Source organism: Diceros bicornis, chromosome 18 (assembly GCF_020826845.1).
Source record: "Diceros bicornis minor isolate mBicDic1 chromosome 18, mDicBic1.mat.cur, whole genome shotgun sequence".
Lineage (NCBI taxonomy): Eukaryota > Metazoa > Chordata > Mammalia > Perissodactyla > Rhinocerotidae > Diceros > Diceros bicornis.
The window spans coordinates 36,821,138-36,837,382 of record NC_080757.1 but is presented as its reverse complement, the minus strand read 5'-3'; the positions used below and the strand labels follow the sequence as shown (position 1 = coordinate 36,837,382).

The 16,245-nt window shown below is 39.6% G+C and overlaps 1 protein-coding gene across 1 annotated transcript in view; it reads right to left on the bottom strand.

Annotated features, from left to right (window-relative positions):
* Positions 1-917: 917 nt before the first annotated feature.
* ZNF652 (zinc finger protein 652) overlaps positions 918-16,245 on the bottom strand; it is a 60,243-nt gene continuing 44,915 nt past the window's right edge. Inside the window, exon 6 of the mRNA XM_058560736.1 lies at positions 918-10,508. Coding sequence (XP_058416719.1) covers positions 9,997-10,508 — 512 coding nt within the window. The 3' untranslated portion in view covers positions 918-9,996. The remainder of the gene's footprint in view (positions 10,509-16,245) is intronic.

The window sequence follows — 16,245 nt, the reverse complement described above, 5'->3', positions numbered from 1 at the left end:
AGCGATGGCCAGTCTGTGTGGGGAGCTTCAGAGTTTGGACCCAGTCAGAAAGAGAAACACATAAAACTTAAGAGGTTGGAAGATCCAGTTAAAACCACCTGATTCTATCTGAAACTGAATTCAGGCTGCTGTTGTAATAAAATAGTACACATATACACGGCTTCAGGACAGGATTCTTCCAACTGCAGCTAGAACTCATCAGTGGGTCTTCAAATTAGTGTAGTGGTTCAGGATCAGTATTTTCTCTCAAAGCGCACCACATCCAAAGACATTTTTCTTGAATTTTTAATTCACTTATATAAGTAAGCTCATAGATATGTATATCATAGAGCCAAGGAATAAGAAAATACATTTCTTATCATGGATCACAGTCACAGTGTGAAAGCCACTGATTGAGTATATATTGGGGTAGAGGGACTATCTACTTTATACCCATGAAAAAAGTGTTAACATCAGCATCTAGTCAGTTACAAGATGACAGAAAATAAGGCTGGTAATTCTATGATCTGGGCAGTTTTGTTCCATTCTAAGAGGTTTTAAACAAAGGGAATCTCCGACAACCAGATTTCCTTCCTACATGCTTTGCTCCTCTCACTGGAATCCTGAGGTGGATTCCGGGCTGGAGAGGCTGGTGACAGAAAACAGTTGCTCTTCCAGTCTGAGCGGAAACAGCAGCTCTGAGGGCGGGCCTTCCACGGGATCTCACCAATGACACTGCAGCACAGAGCTCTTGTTCATTGTCAGGTTTCCTCCACGGGAACACAAGCTCCACAAGAGCAAGGCTCCGGCTGGTTCACTGGTGAGGCCCCAGGGGCGAGGTCAGTGCCCAGCACGTATGAGGCCCTCAACAAACATTTGTGGACTAAACAAACGAGTGACTGAATGCATGGGGATGGGGCAGGAAGAGGAACCTCACCCCAAGTGCCATCATCATCATTGCTTCTCACTGAACGCACTGTGTAAGCTGTTTCCATCCGTGCTAATTTTCTTCACACTGGCTCAGAACCCAATCATGATCCTTTTTTCAAATACTGTTTTCTAGGATATGTTCAGATTATTGCTCAGCTGGACAGAGCAGTGTTACTGAAACCAATCAGCACTGAGCCGGGCAGCACCGAAGAAAGACAACGAATCCCTTTGATTTGGCCAGCAGCCTTGAAAACAGGTTGTCCTGCAGAAACTGGTTTGTGGGCTGGGCAGCCTCTTACCAGGACTAGAGAGAAGGGATGATACCAGATCAGGATTGTTCATTTTACAGAAAAAGACAACACTGTGCAGGGAGACCTCAAAATGTTATCAACTGAGGATAAGGAAGAAATGAAGTGAAGAAAGACACACAACAGAGATGGCTACTTTTTTTTTTTTTTACTTTGAACATTAGCATTAAGTTGGTTACCGTACACATCCAAAGGCCCAGCATCTCGGAAATATCATGAAGTGGCACACCTTGTACCAGAGTCTCACAAGAATAAAACAGACAATGCTACATCGAGTGGTTAAAAATACACAAAAAAGTAGTTTTAACAGTCTATAAATTTTTTATACTTAAAATCATGATTGAGTTGAAATAAAAAAGTGCATTTCAATTGCTAAAAAAATAATATTGGTATAGTTAACACAAGAGGGGAAATCAGTACATTGAGGGATCCGACAGGATGCTGGAAAAAAGATGACTCAGGGAAGCTAGGCTAGTTTGGGGATTCAGGAGGGAGCTCGGTTCCCTCTCACTGCGGTTCCCCGGGGCCAAGCAGCTCTCCTCTCCCCACTGTCTTTCCCATCTTAAGAGATCCTGTCCTATCTACCTGTCACTTCCCCAACTGAAAGACTCCTCTAAACTTCTTTGCAGCATGACAGGTACCTGCCCTACACACGAGTCCAATTTGACCTTCAATTGCATCTTCGCAGAGGTAGGAGAGGGACACTGCCCCCTTCTGGACTTGACACAAGCACCCCAGCCACATGGCCTTAATCCTTATGACCTAGCAGGCAGAACAGGGACCAAGCAGCTTCTGTTTCGTCAAACTCCTTTGGAAAAATGTTCAACATTCAACAACAAGCTTTGTAAACCTAACGCTAAACAATTCCTGGCAAGCAAACTGGATTTTCTTTTCTTTAGGAAACGAGGAAAAGTGCAAGTGATTTCAGTACTGTTGGGGAAAACAAAAATAAAAACAAACACGTTACACCTGGCCACCTGCCACCCAAACCAGTCACAGCTTCAGTTTTGCCTTTTGTCAAGTGTTGGAGTTACACATGGACACCTCTATCTACCTGTATTGCTCAGGGTCAGGCGTGGCTGAGAAAAGGAGCCAGGCAGATATCCATTCAGAAGGCCATTCCAGGTGCAAATGCCTTGCGGTGCTGCAGGGTCAATAGTTGCAGTCTGGTGTGGCGCTTAGTGGACTACTGGCCTGCTTATTGTGAAGAAGATGCTGCAAAGAGCACAGATAAAATGTGCGGTCAGAGAGCTGATGAGGGTTAGGAGCCCAAGACAAGTAACTGACAGAGAGAGAACAAAAACTGAAATCTAGCCTGGAGGGGCAGGGCTGCAGGGGAGCTCCCTTGGGTCAGGAGCAGGTCTGACCCAGGACTTCCTCCCTGGTGCACCAGCCAGCCACCTGGAGCAGAGAAGGTGAGAAGCGTTTCCTCCTTCAAGCTCCACTCACCCCCGCCGCTCCTGACCTTCTCAGAGATGTGATGGCCCTGCAAGGGTGGGGGGATTTGGAAGAAAGAGGGTCGCCTTCCTGCTCTGTGTTTAGCACATAATGGAGCCCCCATGGGAAGGTCCTGGCTTTCTCTCCGGGCACCATTATTTAAAAAGGCTAATGAAGATGCCTGACCCAGACGGACCTCTGACCCACACGTTATTCTTTGTTTGCATCCTGAAGACTGAGCAACTACTGGACTTAGTAATAAGGGAAAATGTCTTAAACACCAAGATCTACAACTAAGCACTGAGCCAAGAGAGGATATTCTACAAGAGACTTAAAAGTGGAATCTTTCTTTAGAAGGTTGAAAATAAAGAAGCTAAAGTACTTTGTTGCTCCCTTGTGGACAAAGCCAGTACTGCTGATGGAATAGACTCATACAGTCCAGGTCAAGAAATGAATAAAATGCATATTATAACCTACAGAAGATTGAGAAGAATTCATCTGATTTTCAGAGGCTTCATATATATCCTTGAGGACAGAACTTTAGAAGTAAACACCAAAATTATGCCACACATCTTTTTTTTTTTTACTTTTGAAAAAATCAAATGAATTGAACAATCAAGCATAGAAAAGATATTTCTAGGATTAGAGATTCTAAAAGAATAAAATATTTCCCACCAACTTTCAAATGCAATTAAACACAGCCTTGAGCCCTTTGCAGGATCTGAGTTGGCATCTCTGTCCTTTGGATCACAAGGTCCCTTTTCACCAATAAAAGGCAGGGAGGAAGCTGTGTTCGTTCAGAGGAGCTGGATATTGAGAAACGACTTGATACTTAGGTACATCCAGTACAGAGACAGGCTCTTTGGCTGATCAAAACCAACACCGCAAGTGTCAGATTTCCTTCTGAAGCTAAGCTTCTACCCCTTCTTGCCCCATCCTCACTTTCTACATGTCCCCAAAATCGTTTTCAAGTAATTGATGACATCCTTGATCTCAGTGGAGAAGCTCAAATGGTGTGAAAGGAACCCAGAACTGGAAAGCGGAGGAGACATCTCCCAGGGGCAAGGGCCCTCTGAGAGTTGCACCCCAAGTTTCCTATCAGAAGACATGAAACACGCCAACAGTCTGTCTCAGGGACGGGGCTCCTCCAAGTGCGAGCCCACACGGCTCCCACTGCTGTACCGCCTGGACTCTGAAGAGAAAAGCCACAAATTTCAAAGTGGTAACTTTAGGTAGCCAGTTACTACCTAAAAGAGGCAAACTTCTAGATCAATAATGGAGACTATCAAGGTAAATTAAAGCAAAAAGTATTTAAAACAACAAGCAACTCTTGTTCCTTATTTCTGTAGAAATCTACGATTTGCATTTTGTAAACTAGTCTTCCCATAATAGCCAGTGAAGCCTTCAAATGTCTTGAATTTACTCATTATCAAACATAACCAATTCTCACAATTTTGCACTGTCCCACCAATAACACACTGTCGCCAGGCAAAAAGGATTAAGAATTTATTAACAGCTGCCTTCTTAGATGCCCACTTTATGTGGTTATTAGTTAGTCTTGCAAACCTGAGTATTAGTATTATTAACTTTAAGGAAAGAGGAATGACATTTTAAGTCAGAAAGGAAAGATTTTGACTAAGGCCAAAATACTCAACTTAATAGCTTTCATTCACTTAAAAAAAAAAAAGCAATCCAATTTCCTCATTTTAAAGAGTTCTATTTGTTTTCAGTTTTGGAGGAGAACTGAAAGGGAGCAAGAGACCTGTTGCACAGCATAAACTTCAGTTTTGACTGTGAAAGACTAGCCAATTGCTAAAACGTTTCATCAGTAAGGTGCTCATTATCATATGGAGAACACACTGCAATCCCCCTTTTTATGACATCCTTCATATATTATGTATCAATCATTTTTAAAATTAATTAGATGAGAACAAGTAGAAAAGAAAGTAACTGGAAGTCTTTGAGGGACAGGAGGATGAGAGAGGCAGATCAAAAATCAATAAATATGGACTTTTGATAAACCCAAACAGCAATTTTAAATTAATTTGACTAAAATAAAATTATGGGTACAACCTAGCAAAACACTTCTGGAAGAGAGAGGGTATAGAGGAATAGGGCATAGCAACAGCAGCATTCAGGATCCCTTAATCAGAAAGGGGAGGCATTCAGGAAGACCAAGATGAGAAAAAGATATTCAAAAGAGATGCTCACTGACCTTTAATTTTAAAGGAACATCTAGTTTCTGGTGAAAGAAAAGAAAATGAAAAGTAAGAGAAGGATAAAATCTTTCATCATTAGAGATACAATAGGTGAAGAAATAAGATATAAATAAAAGTTAAAAATGTAATCTAAAAATGACATGGGGGAACAAAACAGAAATACGTTCAAAATTCTTGTCCATGGTTTTAGCTAATCTGTAGAGCCAAACCAATTGAATAAGAGTGAATCCCAATACTTATGGAGAATGAAATAATCAGAGGTAGGATTCAGACCAGGAAAAGAATGTTCCAGGATGCTGGCTTTTTGAAGGCACTCAAGAACAGAGTGAGAGACTGAAGCTGCAGTGAGATAACAGAGAATGCGAGAGAAGTGTATACTCACTTATCTGTCACAAAGAAATAAAAACAGCTCCAGGAACATTGTGACAACACACACACACATTATCGAGTAACACACCGAGGAACAAGGTAGAAATCCACTTTATAAGTAATTTCTTACAACAATATAGCTTCTACTTAGGGAACAAGAAAGAGAAGTTTGTCTTCCGGATACGCAGCTCTGCAAAATAGTTTTGACTTAAATGAAGAATCTGATAAATGGTACACTATCTGGTTCTTTAAACAAATTTACTGAAGCTAAAGCTTCAAAGTTGGGACAACCAAGGAGTTTGATTTTCCTTTGAATCTTGCAAAACCTATCCCCTAAGACAAAAAGATCTAGTCATAAAGTCTATAAAAAGTCTAGAGTATAAAAGTATAGAACTATGAAAGTGGATATATTGATGGCAACTTTTATGGCTTCCATAGAAAATGTAGAGAGGATCTCTGGTTTGCTCTATCGAGGTAGTGTCCAGGGTTGGAAGGTCATCGTTATTTATTATAAATGCTACAGATGACAGAAGCAGGTTAGCTAGGGCGTTGTTAGTGCATAATGATGCCACTATCTCTAATGGCTAATGACCTTTCATTCCTGAAAAAATGATCTTTTGGGAAATCTCCTATCTTGGTTTAGGCAAAGGAAAATTAAAACCCAATATTTACTTGCTCAATTTTATAGCCCGAAGAATTCTGAGTGAGTTGATCTTTGTAATGGTAGAGAGGTGATAAAATTCTTAAATGTAACTCATCCCCTTTTTCATTAAATACTTTCCATACAGTCTAAAACAGCATCACAATGTCCATCACATGGATAAGCAATGTAATAAAGGTTGTCTCTTCAATACAGTAGCTTAAACAGAAGAGTTTCTCTAACTTCAGTTTTCTTTTCCTTTTTTTTTTTTAAACAATAAAACCCCACCTACCATTCTGTGTTTCACTACCCAAAATCTGCAAGATGGGATAAATATATATACATTTGCAATGGATTTCTAGTTCTGCTTGATCTTCTCAAAATTTAAAACTTCCAGTGAAATCAAAACTAAGCTAAACATACTTATCCATTCAACAAACATAAAAACTGAAAAAATTTTTAAGAAGTAGAAAATTCAAAGTTTACAAACATCTCTTCAAAGTATTTTGCCTTCAGTTAGTATACTAGGGACATTCAAATTATAGGGAGCGTTCTAACCACAATGAAAAGGTACTTCCAACAAATGTAGTTTTTAAAAAGGTGGTACAACTATGGTAATGTCCATGCTCAGCCATTAATTTAGAACAGTTAATGTAAATGGTAGACTGTACAAGTAAATGTAACTGATTTGCAAAGGTTTTTGAACTACCGTAAAGTTTTATGTAGAGACCTCCCTGCTTGCTAAAAGTAAGAATCAAATCACAAATACAGGTGGAAATGAAGCCACATGCCTTTAAACTTTTCATCTTATTTTCCTCATTCAAATTAAAAAATCTAACTCAGTATGAGCCTACCTGACTCAATTTGAGAAAGCAGCAAGCAGCCTTTCACTAAGGCTAAGGAAGAGTTCATATTTGACGAACCTATGATAAAAGAATAGAAAAATGCAATAAAAAAAAAAAAAGCAATGTGAACTCAAGAAAGTCCTCGGGAATTTTCCTTAAGTCTTAACTCTAGCAATGATACAAGCCTTTCAAGACAGTAAAATTAAGGAATGAGAAGCAGCCTCAATCTGACATCTATATAATGCTGAAATGTGGCCTTTGTTGTCTTTAAAAGACTTATTTAAGTACAGATAAGGCCTGAGAACTCAAACTCCTCCATAATTCCTTTCTTCCTAAGCAGATAGCAAGTAGGTAATAAGTTTTGAAGAAGTCACGGGGTGCTGTACTGTTTGTGGGACTGAACACAGCACATAATGCGACTTACATCTTAGTAAAGGACCCCAATCAAATTTTCTACCCTGAGTTTGAGTCTTAAGCATGTTAAACCTGATGCACATATATGTTTAAGGCTTAATCCTACAGTTCTCATATTCAGAAGCGTTAATGTTGTGGATATTCTTAATGCATTTCATTATTCACATGTAATATGATACTGATGTAATATGTTCTGAGCAGTTTTCCTGAAGACCACAAATCCCATGTCAGGGAAGGTATACTTATCTAGGGAAAAAAAATTGGAAGCTTCCAGATTGTTCCACAATACATTTCACTAAGAACTGTATTGTAAGACAATGCTGATTTAAAAAATAATAATTCTTTTTTGCTTCTGTTAAGGGTGGTGGTGATTATTTGCTTAATACTGGTTTTCCTATGTAGCAGATATTTTCTTATGGCTATATTCTCTTGAATGAAAAATTAAAGATGACTACCTGAATTTTCCAGTGTATAATAACTATAGTACACCTCATAAATGGTTGATTCAATGGTCTGAAGTCTAGAATTCAGAATTGCTGTCCAATATCGTAAATGTATTTAGAACAAAATAAGGTATAACCAATTAACTAAGCTGCAACTTACATCTTTTTAAAAAATCATTTTAATATTACAGGCTTGGCCATGAAATAATAATATGCCTACATAAACGTGTAGATCCACAAACTTGTCATGGAATGCAAAGGAGATTGTGGGAGTAAGAGGAAGCAGCCACTAAAGATATAACAGTCATAAACAAGGAATTAACTTTCCTTATTGGTTTGGGTACCGGGGTCTTCAAAGAATGTATACAAATATTTAAAATAACATTCTTTAGAAATTACATCCAACATCAGGAAGAAAAGTATATGTCTTGAGATACTTTTCTGCCTCATTCCAGAATTTTCCTATGCTCATTATAAAAGACAAAGGCAATAATCAGAAGGAAAAAATTGAGAAATATTAAACCAAAAAGCTAATAGAGAATGTGATATTTTAAAAATAGGGACTTAACCTCAATTGAAAGAGTTCCATTTTCCCTACCACAGAGCTAATCAGCCAGAAAAGTGCTTGAAGTATATCCGCACATTTAATATTAAAAATAAAAAATAAATAAAAGCCAGCCTGATTCCGGCAATGATTTAAGAGCCTGAGGAAAGAAAAATAAAGAAATTTCAAGCTTAAAAAAATAGAGAGAGGGAGAGTAAGACAAAGTAGGCGAGCTTTGGAACTCAGTTCTCTGAGATGAAAAAATACAAAATTTTTAGCTATATTGAGTCTGGATAAATTTGATCAGTTAAATATAACCCATATGTTAGCCCTTCTCTTAGCCTTTCCTATAACAAGCTCCTGATTGATTGTGCTCTTTAGAAGTTTCCCAAACTTGAAAAAATAACCTGCCTAAAGGTGTTGGAGATGCTGCTCCCCTTACCGCCCAGGAATGCTGCTGTCACGTAATTATCTGCAGAGGACAGGGCAGCAAAATGGAGGAGCTTTCTTTCCCTCACTACAGTAAATAGCTCAAAGTTGTGAATGTATCTACTGATATAGCAGACATTTTAAAACTCATAACCAATTTGTGTTCTCATCCAAATTTCTCAGCCACTATCACATCATGTTTGTGATGTTAGTGTACTATTTTATCTTTTCATAACAATTCTAGAAAAATAAAGCAACCTCAAAACAAGCAGTGTTATTACGCGTCTTCAATCTGTCATCTCATGAAGATGGAACATGAACACAGTTCTGAGGGAAGTGAGAGTGAGATGTGACTGAGATGAAACAATCTCCATTACTTCTTCCTCTTGACGGCAAACGGCTTTACCCAGATTTTCAAAACATGCAAGCTTTAGGGGACTTCCCTGGAAAAGGCCCAACCCTCTGCAAATCATTCCATTGACTGGAGCAACTGAATTAATGAAACACGGAGGACAGGAGCATGTCAGTGAGCCTAACAGACACTTGAGTGTTGAGTAGAGATTAAAAAAACTACCAAGGACTCATGCCAAGTTCTGAAAGCAAAACCTCGTTTTTGCAGTAACCTGGTCTGGAGACCCTCTTGGATACATCTCGTCTCTGAAGCACCTTCGAGTTGTACGGATGGAAGAATAACTTTGAACTACAGAAGTTAAATGCATCTTTAAGAATCACATTTTGATGATTATAAAAATTTTTTCTATTTTACAACATAGGTCCAGCTACACTGAAAAAATTACACCGCTTATTGAAATACATTTCATTTTAGAAACAGACTACTAAAGAAGTCTATACAAAAACTCTAAAATAATTTCTGTAGTAAAATAAAGAGTGCGTTAGGAGAGCTACACAAAGAAGAAAATTTCTGTCTTTCTCTATAATGCTTGATATACTGTGAAACGTGGCCAGCTCAACTCTGAAGCCAGCACCAAAAGCTGAAAAGAATTCATTACGATACACAGTGATACAATTAATGCTCTGGATTAACCTCACAGCCTTCCCGATTAGTACAAAGGAAACCAGGCCTGTCTCCTCTTTGAGGAGAAGTCCAGGATATAAAAGCAAGCATACCTCATCAGCTGATATGAAATTATAAAATTCCACAAGTCTGAGTATCTGAAATTTATAAAAGTCACCAGAAAATGCAAGCAAATTGGGCTTTAGTTCCGCGGTTCCCCTGGTTTGGATGACAGTTCCCTCTGAGAGCTCAAGGTAGTCTTCTTGTTCATTCCCTTGGAGGTGTTGATTCACCACGACAACGACAAAGCTCTTGGTGGAGGCTGAGGAGAGTCTGACAGCTACAGAAATGCTCACCAACTCCCTCTCTGCAAACTCACCTATGGGCACACAACTCATGGGGAACACACTTAAGGAGATGGATGCTAATGATGCTGTGCTGAACTGTTCTTCTCTGCCAGGTGCCGCAGAAAGTTGTCCTCACCCTGGCCTCTGTGATTTAAAGGCTCGCTCTTAAAGAGAGCTGGAGGTGGGGGGAGGTGAGGGACGGGAGGGATAGGAAGGTGGTGTGGGTGGTGAGGGTGTGGGTGGATGTGGAGGTGTGAGAAGGAGTGGGGGATGGGCCGAGGGGGAAGAGTGCTTATAGGATTCATATTGATTGGAGGGGTTGGGGTTGTGGGTGTGTTCACCACAGAAGGAACTGGGGTGGCTGGGGAAGTTGTAAGTGGGATCTGGACAGCAGGCGGCACATTCACCGGGCTGGTCACCCGAAAGCACTTCTCCTTGTGGGCCTTAAGCATGTTGGAGAAGCGGAACCGCTGGCCACACACATCACATGGATAGGGCTTCTCGCCTGTGTGAGTTCTGCGGTGCCTCTTCATGTTGGGGCGGCTGGTGAAGCTCTTGCCACAGATTTCACAGATAAAGGGTTTCTCTCCTGAGATGAACACAGACACAAAAAAATGATTAACATACTAGGCGGTAATTATGCACTCATGCTATTCCTTATATTAAACAAGGAGATTACCACTCCTCTCCCTTATGGCATTATTATATTCTAAGAGTCATAATAGAGTCTCCCAAAGTTGAGACTTAAGAACAGATACAAGTAAAACTTACACACAACCTACCATTTGGGCTTGGTTTAAGAAAAAAAGAAGGGCCGGCCCCGTGGCTTGTCGGTTAAGTGCGCGCGCTCCGCTACCAGCGGCCCGGGTTCGGATCCCGGGCGCGCACTGAGGTACCGCTTCTCTGCCCATGCCGAGGCGGCGTCCCACAGATAGCAACTAGCAGGATGTGCAACTACGACATACAACTATCTACTGGGGAGAAAAAGGGAAAAAAAGGAGGAGGATTGGCAATAGATGTTAGCTCAGGGCCGGTCTTCCTCAGCAAGAAGAGGAGGATTGGCATGGATGTTAGCTCAGGGCTGATCTTCCTCACACACACACACAAAAAATGTAATGAGCTATCAAAAAAAAAAAAAAAAGAAGGCACCTACAGTAATGATCCTTCACGTCCTACATAAGAACTATTCAAAAAGCTTTCCTGTGCTCAAGGGAACTAAAACCACAGATGAATCTTTGCCTCTGAATTTAGGCAAAATTAATCTGTAAGCAATTTCTGACATTCCAACCAAAAGTAAGACTTTGCTGAAAATGTCCTGTGGAGCAAATAAATCTCTTCATGCCTACTCATACATAATCCTTAGCACGTGGCTTGCTTTTTGGTATTGGACTTGGAAAATACCGGATTGACTCACCCTACACCAGGAATTTCACACTGCAGTGTTTCTCCATGGGGGTGCCACTGGCATTTCTGCAGACAATTCTTCATTATGTGGGACTATCTGGCACATTTGAAAAGCACTTAACACTTCTGGTGCCAGCCTACTAAATGTCCCCAAAAGATTTTGACAATCAAAACTGTCCCCACACCATTTCCAAATGTCCATGGGTGTGGAGAGGGTTGAGGGGGGTGCTACTCTTCTTGGTTGAGAACCACTGGGCCAATGAGTCAAAAAGGAGACCAAATCCCATCATTCCAAGGATACTTAGGGAGGAAATTAGGTTTGGGTTCTAAAGGTTTAACTTTTTTTTTTAATTGAGGTAACACTGGTTTATAACACTATATAAATTTCAGGTGTACATCATTATATTTCGACTTCTGTATACACTACATCATGTTCACCACCAAAAGTCTAGTTTCCATGTGTGACTGTACAAATGTCCCCCTTTACCCCTTTCGCCCTCCCCCTACCTCCCTTTAAGGGCTTAATTTTTAAGCCTCCTAACTGTCCTTCAGACTTATTACTTAGTTCCATGCTATGTCTGCCTGGTTCTCTACCCAGGCCATAGTGGGGAAACAGAATGATTTTTGAACGTACATGTCCATTAATCACTCCACATGGAGTGCTGTGGTGAGGTGTGGAGTACCACGTACGCGTGCTTCAGTGACCACACGCTTGTACTTCTCCAGCCCTTCATCAGTTCTCAGTGTACACAGCTTGTGTCTTTATGTAGCCCCTGCTACAAGAGAGTTTGCTCTCACTTCAGTTACTGCCCCTGCTGTCTAACAGACGTCCTTACTCAACTCTGCATCACGACTCTACTGTGTACCGGGTCTTCCTGTGTGCTCGGCACTGTTCTAATCACTTACATCTAGGAACCTTTGGTGATCCTCATGGCCACAGACCACAGGCGAGGTAGGTATATTATTATCCCTATTTTACTGATAAGGAAATTAAGAAACTTGCTCAAGGTTCTACAGTGAGTGGAGAGCCAGGATTTAAAACTGCAGTCTGGCTCCAGAGTCTGTGCTTTTGACACAGAAACGCCAGCACTTCACACCTCAATGCCCTATGCATTCCCGCACACACAAAGGACCTTTACTTTCTTACTGTTTTCCTCTACTTTGGGACCCCTTCTTATACCAGGAGCAAACACGTCTTCACCTATATCTAGTCCTTATTTCTTCTCTCTGCCTTTGAAAACTGCTATCTCCTGTTGCCCTACTTCCATGGAAGCCAGAATTTCCCTCACTTCCCTGAGAGACTGGATTAACAGTCAGGAGGGACCAGTTTTCTCCATAATTACCACTACTACTTTCTATCATAGTTCTCTTTCTGCTTTTCATTATTCAATAACTTCCACTGGGAGGCTCTTCACTGTGATTCATATTCATCCTTCTAGACAAGGTTTGAGCCCAGCTTGTTTTCCTTCCTTTTAATCAGTTTCCTCCAATTACCTTAAAAACTTCAAACTATGTTAAATGGAATTGATTAAATCAATTATGGTATACCCATCTGATGGAAAGTGCCATTAAAAATATTATAAAAGTATAGAAACATAATTATTAACAGGAAAATCTATAATCTATTAATATCAAGTCTTTTAAGTAAAACAAGATGTGAAATGTATGCGTGGTATTATCCACTTTTATTGAAAAATATATAGAGAAAAAATATGGAAAGAATTATAAGAAATGTTACCATGATTATCTCTAGGTAATGGGATTCTGAGTGATGTTTTACTTTATTGTTTATGCTTATATGTACTTTCTGTTTTTCTCAAGTAAACATGACTGATTTGTACAATAACATGTTTTAAAAGCACACCTGCTTGATAAGCTACCAAACCCCTGGACCCTCCCTCCTTGACTCTCCAGAGTTAGTGTTATTGACTCCCAACAGCCACAGGAAACAGAGCCAAGGAACCTAATCTTTGAATTATTAGTCCAATATCAGCAAACACTCTCCACGTGATTCACCAGTCACTTCTTAGGTGCACTAAATACTTTATTTGCAAACAGCATGTAATCACTGAAAGTTTATTGAATGTATAGACATTTAACTTTCTGTTATGTGCTCAAATTGGATCCAATCCTGGATGTCTCTAATCTCTCATTTGTAGTCTTCTAGGCTATAATGATTTGCCATAAAAAGACCAAATACTATTAGAACTGGCCTATCAAAAAATACATGGATTCAAATTAAAATGGGTCCTTTTTACTGCTTAATAATCTTTTACTCATTTCTTGATGTCCTACCAAATTTTCCACATTTATCGTTCTACGCTTAAGCCCACAATCTCACCTACCTCTAACTCTCATCATTCATTAGGCCCCATCTCCTAACTGTGCTAATAACTGATGTTAACGTTTCCCTGAAACCTCAAGGTAAGATTACAAGGAGGCTGAAATAAGGAAAAATCAAAATGTAACATTTGAAATCAACCACCTGTATAATGTCCCACTTTAAGGAAGAGCTGGTAAACGGGTGGCTGGAAGATACACTAACAGCTAAGTCCATCAAGGTAACTAGAAAAGCACATCTATCAATACATTTAAACATATGACTGGTTACATACAGATAAAGCTAAGCTGATTGTAAGAAACTGTGTTGTAATGAGCCTGAAGAAAGACTGTTATAAATGAAGACAGAAAATCTGCAGGGAAGACAGAAAAGAGTGAGGGTTTGGCTAGTTAGTTGTGTTTTGCACTGCTCAAAGGAAAAAGCAGTTTGGCCAATAAACACAAGCATTCCAGTCTGCTTAGTATGAACATCCTTGAGCAGCCTCAGAAGTCTGTATATCTCTATATCTAGCCTAAATCTCTCAAACTGCCTACTGGATATTTCCACTTGAATGTCCCATAGATATCTCAAAACTAACAAAATTAAATTCATTATCCTACCTGGCAAACCTGCTCCTCCCTCCACTATTCTCTGTCTTGACAAATGGTATACAAGCCCCAAATCTGGGACTAACCCTTGATTCTTCTCTCCCACACCACTGATATCCAATCAATCACCAAGTTCATTCCACTTTACCTTGTCTATCACTTTAATTTCATCCACTGCTATTACCATAGTCCATAACACCACAATCATTCACCTGGATTACTGCAATATCCACTTGACTGGTTTCTCCATCTCTATTCTTGCTCTCCACCCTCCAATTCATTCTCCACACTGTAGCCAGAATGAACTTTCAGATAGTTGTGTTACAGTCTGCTTAACACATTTCAAGAACTTCCCACTGTCCTTAGAATAAAATCCAAACTTCTTTACATGGCTTATAGATTTTTTTGTGATCTGGTACTTGCTTTCTGTTCTCCAGTATCATGTCTTATCATACTCTCTGCCCCTCCCCGCCGATCCATCACATTGTATGTACATTCCATGTACTTACTATGCTCTCATGACTAAACCATTGCTATGCCTTGCTTATCTATCACCTCAACCTGACTATAAACTCTGAACCTAGGGACCATTTCAGTCTTGTTCACTACAGTAGCTCCATTTAGTAGGTCCCTAATTAATATTTATAAATTAATATTTGTTAATTCTAAGACATGCATTTTCCCTCACGTACTAACATGTCTGAAATTGACATATACCTCACTATCAATGGCATTTATTGTTTAATTTGCAGTATTTTCTTAGACGTATATAAATTAAGTTTTTCTTACAACTGATGGCTTCTTGGATTCAATGAAGTATGGTACTCACCATTAAGGTCATTCAATTACTTCCTTTGCTATAATTCCCTGTCTCTGACAATCTTCTGATTATAATTTAGCTTCTAATATAGATTTTTCTTTAGGCAAAGAATATCCTGATCAAAGAACATAAGAGTTATGAACCACCTGCCACTCAGCCTTTCACTGTAAATTAATAAATTAGCCATTTTAATTATATATCATTAAGACTATTTAGCACATATCAATTCCTCTGATCTGCTTGAGCACACTGACAAACTGTGGAAGATGAGAACCAGACTCTAGGATGGTGCTTTTTGCCCTCATGATGCCCTGTGTATCCCTCCATTTTACTACTTGCTACATTAAATTTATATCAGACTCATTAAGTATGTGGTTCTGGAGTCAGACTGCTTTGGACAAGTTATTTAATCTCTGAGCCTCAGTTTCCTCATCTTAAAAATGAACATAATAGTAATAGGTTATTGTGATAAGTTAAAAATACAAGGGAAGTGCTTACAACAGTATCTGGCACATAGCAGACATTCAATGCATTTTAGTGCTAGTATTATTATTATTATTATTATTAATTACCATCACTATCATTGGACTGTAAACTCCTTGAGGGCAAAAACTCTTAGCACTGTGCCTGGTACAAGGAGAATCAGCAATTGTTCTATGTTGCACTCACCCCATGTCCACACCATCCTAGGAAACCCTGTCTGATGGCTGGTCAGCTTCCCTAGATAAGATCTGCCTCACTTCTCCTTAACTGCAAAGAAACAGCCCAATCAAAGCCAGTTCCTGCGATGGCCTTAATCCCCACCAAGACATACTCTGAATGTGGTTTCACCAGCCTGAAAAGAGCTATCTCTTTTCTTCTTTAAAGCTAACCCTTCTCCTTGTATCTTCTCAGGTGCTATGATCATCCTTATTTAACATCAAGAAACCAACCAAAGGCCTACAGAGGTTGCATAATTCACTTAAGGTCACACTGCTAGTGAGTGGCAGAGCCAGGTCTGTCCAACTCCATCATTCAGCTGCTTTCCCAATTTGAGTATTACAAACAAAATTAAAAGGCAGATGACAAACCAGCGGAAAGTATTTTCATATCGGTGTTAAACAAGGTCCAGTATATATAAATATATATAAAGAGCTATTATAAACGTTAAGAAAAAGTCAAACACTGCAATGGA